An 11,646-nucleotide genomic window follows, 5' to 3' on the forward strand; every position below is an offset into this window, starting at 1 on the left:
AAATGCCCCACTTCTTCCTTCTCCATTCACTCAGATCAATTGCATACATGTATGTATATTGAGCAAAATAACTAGGAGTGACCAAAATGAACTATATCTTAAAAAAAACTCCACCGAACAAAAAATAGTGTCTCAATTAAATTGAATTATAAAAATTACTTCATATGAACAGAATTTAATTATTTTATTGCTCTACCAAAATGTATTCTATCGGAATTTATTACTTTGACACGTAATTTGACACATAATATAATTTTACGATAGATCAAAATAAGTTAAATGTCGAGATAGATTAGATTTGACCGAAGATTGATACAGGTCAACTTAACCCAAATTTGAAATAAGATAGGTCAAAGGTTAAGATGGATTAAAAGATCAAATGTCGAGATAGATCAGACTGAACCTAAGATCAAGATAGGTTGAACTAGATCAAAGGTTGAGATCTAATCCAAAGTTTAAGATAGATAAAAGGTTAAGACGAGACATGTCGGGCCAAAGGTTGGCGGGCTAGGTTTAGCAAAATGTTAACATGAATCAAACCTAAAATTTGACGAAATTTAATCAGGATGTCAACAGTCGAAACACAATTGAGTCAATCGAGAGTGAAATTTGACCCAGTCAACCTGGATCTTGGATAGTCATGGTTAAAAATTAGTAGAGACTGTCATGGCCTTCGGTTGAATTCAATCGAGTTGGCCCCTACCAAAAACCAATCGAATTTGGCAAGGGTGGCCACAACCAAAACTTAATTGAGTCAGTCCCTAACATTCGGCCAACTCAGTCCTAGTAAAAAATTGGACAAATTATGTCATAATGGTCATAATCAAAACTCGATTGATTCAGACTCAACTTGAAATTGACTGTGTCTACCACATCCGATACTTAGTCGAGTTTATCCTCATCGAATTCAGCCAAGGTAAAATCAATCAGATTCGGTTGAGTCAGCTCCGACCAAAGTTTGTCTGAGTCAACAATAGCTAAACTGAATTGCAACTTTAGAAACACTCAAAGAAATTAAAAAAATAAAGTGAAGTAGATTTAAGTTAATGAGTAGTTAAGTAAACTACACCTTTTATAAAACTAAACTATAAAATAGTACGACTGAGTTTTTAATATAAATAATTTAGTACTTTTGGAACAATATAATATAATTAATTAATAATTTAGTATAATTTAGTTAATTTTGTCTGTTCTTAAAAAAAAATACAACTTGAAATAACTTTACTTTGCAATAGTGTATAGAAAAAACATGTTATTCTTCTATAAATGTAAGAAATGCATTTAACAAATCAACATAGTCATCGAAGTACATTCCACTTTATAACTATTTTGCAAAATAGGATAGGTTAGAAATTTACAATGACATATTTGTAATAACAAACAACAAATTAAAACAAATAAATTATAACGAAGTCAAATAATTATTGTACCCATCAGTTTCGATGAAAATGACATTCATCTTGATACTCTTATCGGTCTTTTCATGTTGGATTTTAGTTCCAACAATAATTAAAATTCCAAATATATCTACATAAAATAGTAAACAATTTGATAGTATATATTATCAATCTCATTTAAAGTAAATTACATATTAAAGAATAATAGTTATACTTATTAACTAAATGATTAGTGTCAAACCTAGGAACATTGATGGTAGAGAAAGGAATGTATTTATGATTAGTTTTGTGAATTAAGTTACATCCAATTAAAACAAATTCCGTTCCAAATTGAAAGTTGTTTTGATAAATGTGATTGGTTGTTCTATAAGAACTACCATTATATGAAACATTGAATAATTGAATGAAGTAAATCTCATCCCCACTTATTTTATATTGAAATTAGTATATTAGTGGGTGTTACAGAGACATGGATTAAGATACCATGTGTTAATATTTTCATATATGATATTCTAAACAATAACACCTTTGAAGTCTAAAAAATAAATAATAAATAATTTGTGAAAGTTTGTATTATACTACTTCTCTATTGTTTGTTGGACAATCTCCATATGGAGATTTGCTTTAAGTGTGAGTGAAAGAGAATAAAAACTACAAATGTGATATTATTCGTTCAGATTTTCTAAATAAAAAAGAAAGATTTTTCAGCGAGGAAGAAACAAAAAATGTAGAGACGAATGAAAAAATTAACAATAGAAATTAAAACACAAATCTAATATTAAATGTGAGAGAAAAAACTCCAAATCTTGCATTAATAGATCGATTTGAAAGCAAAAACAATATTAGAAAGAAACACAAGAAAATCAAAATATTATATTGTACCATACAAAATAAAAGCATACATCACTTTTGTAAACACATTAGAGAAACAAATTAGTTTAAATTTTTTTGTCTTCTCACTCACGTATTAGTAATGTCAATTGATATATTATGTATAAAAAAAATGTAGTGAAAATTGTAAGAATTTAAAATGTGTTATAATTTCTAATTTTAATTAATTTTTATATGTTTTGTGTTCAATTGACCTTTAAAATTTTAAAGTTTTATACTTTATGATGACTATTATTCATATATCCATTCTCATTCTTGGTTTGCTAAATCATATTCATCTTTATACTTCTAGGCATGAAATTTATTCACATATTTGTATCAAAGTTAATGCCCTTACACATTTATTTATTTTTTTCAAAAATAAAAAAACATAAACAAAAGATACATGATATTATAAAAAATTTCAATGCCAAATCACAAATATTTACTTTTTCAATGACAATTAACAAGAAAAAGTAATGTTAAAATAAATTTAAAGACAGATTGTAACAAATAAATTTTCTTATTTTAAAATGACATTTTTTCACTATGTGCTTTATAAAGATGAGGACCAGAAAGTAATGTACATTCCATCATCGTCCTCTATAATTAAAAATGAACAAGTATTACATGGATTCATACTTGTGTCTTATATACAATTTTGATGACCTTAAACATCGTCTACGAAACTAAATATCAATAGCTAAAATAGTAAAATATTGCAGTAAAATAAAATCAGATATAATATAGACAATGCTCACTGAGATATTTGAAGAACCTAAAAAGCTGCAGCCATGATTCTTTGACTGTAATCCAGTGTATATATCTTAATTCATATTAATAATATCTGCACCTTCATTTCAAACAGGTTGAATAAATAAGAAAGAGATTGTGCCCTATAAAATAAATACAATATCCTGTAATATTTAAATATTGTTTAATTTCTTTTAGACACTAAATATATTGAAATTAAAAATAAATTGATCAGATAAAATTAGTTTATAAAAATAAAATGAAGTTCATAAGCAACTATTTCATTATAAAACTCTTCCCAACCAAGTTAGAAGAAACTGCAGAGCATGTAGAAAGAGGTTTTTGAAACAATTCTACAGGATCAATTTAATCATTTCAATAGATAAAGGATATGCACAATCCAGTTTCTTGAATGCAAACTAAATCCTAGAATCTAATGATTCAAATCTAAGAACAGAACTTCAGATCCACTAGATACAACTAACAAGCATACAGGATCTCAGAAATCAGATCATTTGTTTAAGAACTGGTAAACTTTGTAACAGCCTTGGTACCCTCAGAGACAGCATGTTTCGCCAATTCTCCAGGTAGCACAAGTCTGACAGCAGTCTGGATTTCCCTCGAAGTAATGGTGGGTTTCTTGTTGTAGCGGGCAAGTCTAGAAGATTCTTGGGCAAGCTTCTCAAAAATGTCATTGATGAAACTGTTCATGATGCCCATGGCCTTGCTTGAGATACCAATGTCAGGGTGAACCTGCTTCAAAACCTTGAAGATGTAGATCTTGTAGGTCTCCACACTCTTCTTGTTTCTCTTTTTCTTATCACCAGCTCCTCCTTCCTTAGGAAGCTTCTTCCCTGCCTTGGGTTTCTTCTCAGCCGGAGCCTTCTCTGCTACCGTGGACTTCTTCTCCTCCGCCGGCTTCTTCTCCGCTGGCTTCTTATCTGCTTTTGGTGCCATATCTCGTAAAGAACTTTAAGCCCTGATGTAAATTAGGGTTTCGAATTGAGATTTCAGAAGCTAGTGTGAGAGTAAATGATGTTGTGAGTAGCAGAGTTTAAGAGGAATGTAAATATAGGACAAAGTTTTGCCTTCTTATTGGCGAATGAGGTTTGTCGCGGATCGATGAGCTGGCGTTTTTATGAGACTGTTGATCAACGGCTGAGATGTTGTTTTCACTTTTTAGTTTCTTTTGGGTGCTTAAATATATTACTGTCCCACTGTTTCTTTTATGATTGAGTTGAAAGCAAGACATTTTTACAATGGACTTATGTTGTCTTTTTAAGTTTCATCTATGAAAATACATTTTTTATTAAGAAAAAAAAAACATTTCTTTTAAGAAAATTCACTCCTATCTAATAAACATATGGAATAAAATTTAGAACCATTCTTGAATTGTTTTTAAATTATGTTTAAAAATATATATTATCTAATTTTATCATCCTCCCATCTTTCAAATATTATATTTTTATGATGGTAAAAGTAATTTATTTTCTTTTAAATATTGTACTTTCTTATATTTTTAAATATTTTTCCAAAATTAAAATAATTTAATAATATCTTTTAAAATCACAATAAGAAATTCCTAACAGTTAATTTAAAAAAGAAAACTAATTAATTTTATCATTGTTAATATAAAATATTTCGATGAGGGGAGAGTATGAAAATCAGATAATATATTCTTTTACTTTGAAATAAAAGTTGTTAAAGGCGTAACAATTTTACCGTGGAAACAATTCAAGAATAGGTAATATTGAAAGAAATTGAATTCTTTGATTTGTTATGCATTATTATATTATTTTATTTTATTACATACGAATGAATTTTGTCAAAACAAATAATATAGATTAAAAAGATAAATTTGATATGATATTGTCTGTTTTCTGACATGGACGTGTTTCGTTTTGTCTTGGTTTTCTTTCTCAATCTTGTGAGATAATAGCCGGCAAGAATATATAACTTTAGGCGCCAAAGCAAAACTGAAATGCGAAAAGAACATCTTCACCGTTGATCAACATACTCATAAAACGCCAGCTCATCAATCCATGCTAAAGTATAGTAACCAATAAGGTCAGAATCTTTTCCTATATTCACCACCCTACCACGCTCTCGTCATTCACAAATTACTTTTTCAGGTTTTTTTATCAAAAGCAAATCTGGTATTAAAAACACTGACCAATTTTAAAACAATCACGAGAATAGATATTAAGGGGGGACAACATACATATGATAAAACTGGAGGTAATATGTGGTGGATATTTGGTATTTATACTAATATATATTTTAATATTTATTTATGAATAGGTTAGACATAAGTATTATATTAATTTTATTTATTATTTATAAAAAATTAAAATTATATTTTATTAAGTCAAATTTAAATAAAATTATTATAATTCTAAAATTATATTGTATTAAGTTAAATTTAATTAAAATTAAAATTAGTTTATATTTTATTGAGTTAATTTAATTAAAATTAATTTTTAATTTATATTTAATTTAACGCATAATATGCTTTATATTTATTTTGTAATTTTATTTCAATTTTGTTTCAAAATATTATAAAATATTTTTTTAAAATATATGTAAGTATCAATAAATACTCGTAGGTTTTAAAATATTCATGGATATTTTTTAAATGAGTGATAGACAAGTAACGAGTGAATTTTTTTTTTTTACAAATTAGACAACAAGTAAGCATGACGACTTTAAATGAAAAAGTCGTACACCCCACACATAACTTTCCTAATCAATTTGTCAAAATCAAAAAGTCATTATTGAGGTTAATAACTTCAACTTGGAAGTTGTTAGCGGTGCACAACTTCCATTTAGAAGTTTCGAGGGGTTGCACGACTTCCAATTGGTTTGATTTGTGTAAAGAATGTGATTTGTTAATCAATTATATCATGTTCCACCGAACTAACCATATGTTCCACCAAGCTAACCCTGTGCTCCATTGAGCTAACCACATGCTTGAGTTCTCCACATGCTCCAATAAGCAAGAACAACTAACTCAAAGAAAGAACAATTAACTTAAAGAAATCACATAAAATATCATCGTAGTTATTCGATTTTAATCATCACTTTTAACTTCATATACAACGAGTTTCTAAAACTAATAGTGTATATACATACTCTAAAATGCTCCAAATATGCATAAACACTAATCCCACTATCTATACATTAGTCCCTTTGCCGCCCAACACCTATTCCACTGAAACATTACCCTCTGCTCCCATGAATCAGGTGATCAATACAAAAGAAAAACACAAACAAACAGATTAGTAAGCTAATTTTACCACATAAATAAACATTCAATTTAAATCAATAATATAACAATTAAACTTTCAAATCAAACAAAATATAAGCATACACATATATGTCTCTCTTTTTTTTAACAGAACCAATATACAAACCCTTTTATAAGGTAACTATAGGGAAAAAGGAAAGAGGAAGAAAACCTTTTGATGTTTCACGCTTCTTTAATCCAATGATCAACCCTTCTTTTGGTTCAAGCTTTCCTTCTAGCCATTTGATCATCTTCAGCATCTTCGTTTGTTCGAGCTTCGGTCATGTGCACGAGCTTCGTCTTTCGTAAGCTTCTAGTCAAGTCGCGAACCATTGGGCCATTGAAGCTCTCCTTCGTTCTCTTATGAAAACCGTAAGTCGAGAGTGTGTTCTTTTGCTCTATGCGTCACAAAAACAAAGACGCTCTGAGGCAACAGTTTGCAAGCTCAAGCTCTATGATCATAATATGCGACACGTGATTTGTCTTCCTACTCAACGCATCAGCCACCACATTTGCCTTCCTTAGGCTATATAGTAGTTCAAAGTCATAATCCTTTAAGAACTCTATCCACCACTTTTGCCTCATGTTCAAATCTTTTTGATCAAATAGATACTTCAAGCTTTTATGGTCATTGAACACCTAAAAATGTGCACCATATAAGTAGTGTCTCAAAATCTTTAAAGCAATAACCAGTGGTTCCAACTCCAAATAACGAGTATGGTAAATTTTCTCATGAATCTTTAGTTCCCTTGAAGCATAGGCCAATATTTTCTTCTCTTGCATGAGTAGCCCAATCCCTTATAAGAAACATCATAGTAAACCTCAAAAGATTTACCTGTGTCATGGATCACCAACACCGAAACACTTGTCAACCTCTGCTTTAGCTCTTGAAAGTTAACTTCACACGTGTCCGTCCAAACAAACGACTAATCCTTGTTAGTTAGTTGTGTCAAAGGTGTCACTATCTCTTATAACCCTTTTATGAATCCATGCAGTAGTCAGCTATAGCTATAAAACTCATGATCTCAAATATAAACTTTGGTCTCTCCCATTATAGAACTGCCTAAACCTTCCCTAGATCATTGATATACCTTATGCTGATATCACGTGCCTTAGAAACTGGACCTCTTCTGTCCACATCTTATACTTTGATAGTCTGACATACTCACCACATAAAGATCCAAACTTCCACTTTGTTCCACATCCATGTGAGTCGAGACATTAAAAAAACATGATCCTTCCTTCGCTTCATGCCACATTTGACTAGACGATAACCATTATAGCTCTTCCTCACTTGGAAACAATATCCTTTTTCTCACTGCAATAAATAAGGATGTGATTGGCTGATAGTCAATTCATCCCTAAGATCACATTCGAACCTTGTAAAGGGAGGCACATTAGATTCACCTTAAACTTACACCCATCTGCAAACATCGAACATCTAACACACAAAGCATGTGTCTTTACCAAACCAGTGGCTGAAGTAAATACCACAAGATCTTACTATGACTCTCTCATTGGAAAACTTAGCTCTTGCACATAAACATCTTACGTAAAAAAATATGTCCCTCTAGAATCAAATAAATAAATAAGCTTCTACAATATGTCAAACAACTTCCTACTATGAGATTTCCTGACTCAGCTTCCTCTTCCCTTAACATGACATACATTTTATCCGAAGCCTGAGATCTTTCATGCTTTGTGTGTTGTGATTGCATTGACACATGGTCCTCTACACTAAAAACAATGTACTCCCCCTTACTTACCCTATTGTTGTGAGAATTTTCCCTAAACCTTTGAGATGAAGGCTTCGAGTAAGGCTTCCTCTAAGACCTGATCCGAAGCCAAATGGTCATCCAACCTTTTGAGGTTGTCTTTGTTAAACTTCTGTTACTTTTATTTATTAATTAAATACTAAAAAAATCAAATATAGTATGTGACAAGATGAAATAATTATTACAAATATTTAACTAGAAAACATTTTTTTTAAATATTTAATAGACTTAAAATTTTTAATATAAACTTAATTGAAATATTTAAAGTTTATTATGAAAATTTAAAAAATTATTTGAACTAAAAATAAATCACAAATTTTATTTTTCCTTTTTCTATAAAGGAAAGAGTTTTGTATTTGATTTAACAAAAACAATAGAGGGGATTTTTCATATTCTCTCTTCAATTTAAAGAAAATGCTAACTATCAAATTAAAAAATCAATAATTATCCAAAAAATATAAAAAATTAATTTTATTTTTAAATCGTGAAGAATTTTTTTAATATTTACATTTTTAAAAATAACTTACTTTTATCATCATCTTCAAAGTATAATATTTCAAAGATGGGGAATGAAAAATTAGATAATATATGTTCTTATTTTGAAACAAAAAATTTTAAACACGTAACAATTTTACAATTGAAACAACTAAGTAAGAAAATTAGTTCTTTGATGTTATATTATTTTAGATGATAATACATTTTTACTTCCATTTCTACTCTACATTTATGCCATACTGGAAAAAAATATATTCATTTAAAAATATAAAATATTTTAAAAGAATTAAATAAAAATAAATTATGAATTTTTATTAAGTTTTAAATAAGAATAAAAAAATTAATTATGTTTGTATAATTTTTTTATTAGATAAGTGTGAATTTTCTTAAAACAAATAATATTTAGGTAGATGAATGTAAAATGGAGAACTTTGATTTGCACTGCACATTGATTTTCTGATACTGAAGTTACAAAATTGTGTTCCTTTCATTTGTAAAAGGTAGTATCCGCCCTAAGAATAAATTTAAGCGCCCAAGGAAAACTAAGAAGCCAAAGGAACATCTCAACCGTTCATCAACAGACAATATAAACACCAACTCATCGATCCGCGCCAAGGCTCGATAACCAATCAGAACTTCAAAACATTTCCCTATATCTACAATCCTCCTAGGCCTTCTCCATTCACATCCTCAATAACTTCTCCATTAAGCTTTCTGAATCTCAATTTCAAACCCTAATTTTCTTCAGATCACCAACTTCTGCTCTAGATATGGCACCAAAGGCAGAGAAGAAGCCAGCGGAGAAAAAGCCCGTGGAGGAGAAGAAGTCCACTGTAGGAGACAAGACTCCCGCGGAGAAGAAGCCGAAGGCAGGAAAGAAGCTTCCCAAGGAGGGAGGAGCTGGCGGTGATAAGAAGAAGAAGAGAAACAAGAAGAGTGTGGAGACATACAAGATCTACATCTTCAAGGTTTTGAAGCAGGTTCACCCTGACATTGGTATCTCCAGCAAGGCTATGGGCATCATGAACAGTTTCATCAATGACATCTTTGAGAAGCTTGCTCAGGAATCTTCTAGACTTGCCCGCTACAACAAGAAACCCACCATCACTTCAAGGGAAATCCAGACTGCTGTCAGACTTGTATTGCCTGGAGAATTGGCCAAACATGCTGTCTCTGAGGGTACCAAGGCTGTTACCAAGTTCACTAGTTCTTGAACAAGTTATTTTATTTCTAAACTGTTTTCTTGGTCCCTTGTGCTTATTAGTTGTATCTATTGGATCTAATGTTTTAATCCTAGATTTCAACCAGTAGGGTTTTAGTTTTAGTTTAAATTGAAAAAAATATGATCCTGCACAGCCTCTATGTATTGAAATGATTAAATTGATGCAATAGAAGTGTTTGATACCAAATCATGTATTTATGTTCCAGTTTCCTTTGTTCATAAGTTTTATAATTGGATTCCAAATAGTTGTTTTTATTCAAGGATTGGACCTTATAGTTTAGTGTATACTGAACTTTAGATATAAACAATTATTTCTGTAGATGGCTAAATTGGGATGTAAAACATTTGGTAGCTTAAAATCCTGAGAATAATTATCTCTGTTTATAGAGATAGATGACCACATCTTTTAACACAATCCAAATTGACATAAGTTTTTGATAATTTCTGCAGATTGTACACATCCCTAAAAATAAATATATTTGTTTATAGAGACAGATGACCTAATCTATTAACACAATCCAAAAGTGGCATAAGTTTTCGATAATCAGTACTCATCCACTTTCTTTTATTTTGGTTGCAGAATCTGTAGAGATAAAAATGTCAACATGGAAATATCTTGTTTGTAGATATGAACAGGTTAAAAACGAAGTTACTAGGTAGGAATACTTGTTCCAATTACTATTTTTTATTGATTTTTCTGCTAAAGGATCTGCTAAGTTTTGTTATGGACCTATTATTGCTTAAATTATATTTAAGTCTGTTAAATAGTTGATGTTGTATGGGTTAATTCTATATTTGATGTTGGATTAATGTTTTCGTTCAATAACATTTTCGTTCAATGAATGTTCAAATTTGTTCAACTTCAGATGCTGAATGCATCAATTCATATCTCAAGAGTTGATTGTGTCATAATTTTTGTATTGTGAGTTTCATGCTTTATTGGTAGAGTAATATGCTTTAACTGATCAGACTGTAGGGATTAGAGCATGTTTTCTGTTATCATTCCCTGATATATATTTACAAGAAAAAAAAACTCTAAATAGAGACTGATAGCCATATATATATATATATATATATATATATATATATATATATTAACACAACCTAAAAGTGGCATAGTTTTTTTATAATTCAGAATACTTTGACTAATTCTTCTTTTATAAATCATTTACTTTGTTTATTTTGGATGCTGAACCCTTAGGGATAAAAATATTAGGGTGGAAATATCTTGTTCCTATAAAATTAGAAACAGGATTGGACTTTTCCAGAACTATGCATATAGACATGTTAGATTGAAAATGAAGTGTTATCAAATATCTGCATTATAATTTATAATTCAAAAGACTTGTTGATAGGTTCTTTAATAAAGAACCTATGGAAAACTCACTCCACACCCTCAAACAATCACACAGAAAACTGTAATACCTCTTTTATTTACTTTCAATCAAGAAAAGAATACAGNGAGCTTAACCTCCCCCTCTCAAGACAACAAGTCCCGACAAACAATTTTGTAAAATCAAAAGTGTTTCTCCCAATCTATCCACAACTATTTATACAGTTTTAATAGCTTCTCCCNGCTCCCCCTAACTGCCAAGGTAGTTAGACCAACTAACTAAAGCCTCTTCCTTCTCTCATAGACCGCTAACGGTCTAACATTACTTCCTCTTCCTTCAACAACCTTGTCTTCAAGGTTGCATTCAAGATATTGGTACTGGGTCGTTGCCCTGTCTTCCCATGTCTGCTGCTTGCTTTTCAATCTCACCCTTCAAAAGGTGAGGATACCAGTATGGTGGCACATTTATAGGATCCACCCTTCTGGATTCGGTGTTATTTATTAGGTGGCGGAGG

At 30.4% G+C, this 11,646-nt stretch overlaps 2 protein-coding genes across 3 annotated transcripts; one reads left to right on the top strand and one right to left on the bottom strand.

Annotated features, from left to right (window-relative positions):
* Nucleotides 1-3,280: 3,280 nt before the first annotated feature.
* LOC106766930 (probable histone H2B.1) lies at nt 3,281-4,078 on the bottom strand. Its single transcript, XM_014651721.2, has one exon. It carries the CDS (start codon nt 3,975-3,977, stop codon nt 3,540-3,542), a length of 438 nt encoding a protein of 145 aa, XP_014507207.1. The 5' UTR covers nt 3,978-4,078; the 3' UTR covers nt 3,281-3,539.
* A 5,158-nt stretch (nt 4,079-9,236) lies between these two features.
* On the top strand, nt 9,237-10,658 carry LOC106766781 (probable histone H2B.1). 2 transcript variants are annotated; one of them, XM_014651536.2, is made up of 2 exons: nt 9,237-9,755; nt 10,379-10,658. In XM_014651536.2, the coding sequence occupies exons 1-2, from the start codon at nt 9,347-9,349 to the stop codon at nt 10,456-10,458; spliced, it is 489 nt and encodes a 162-aa protein (XP_014507022.1). In that variant the 5' UTR covers nt 9,237-9,346; the 3' UTR covers nt 10,459-10,658. The 2 variants fall into 2 exon arrangements, with proteins under 2 accessions (XP_014507022.1, XP_014507023.1); XM_014651537.2 differs by lacking the exon at nt 10,379-10,658 and having other exon boundaries at nt 9,238-10,000.
* The last annotated feature ends 988 nt before the right edge of the window (nt 10,659-11,646 follow it).

This window comes from Vigna radiata, chromosome 7, assembly GCF_000741045.1.
Source record: "Vigna radiata var. radiata cultivar VC1973A chromosome 7, Vradiata_ver6, whole genome shotgun sequence".
NCBI lineage: Eukaryota > Viridiplantae > Streptophyta > Magnoliopsida > Fabales > Fabaceae > Vigna > Vigna radiata.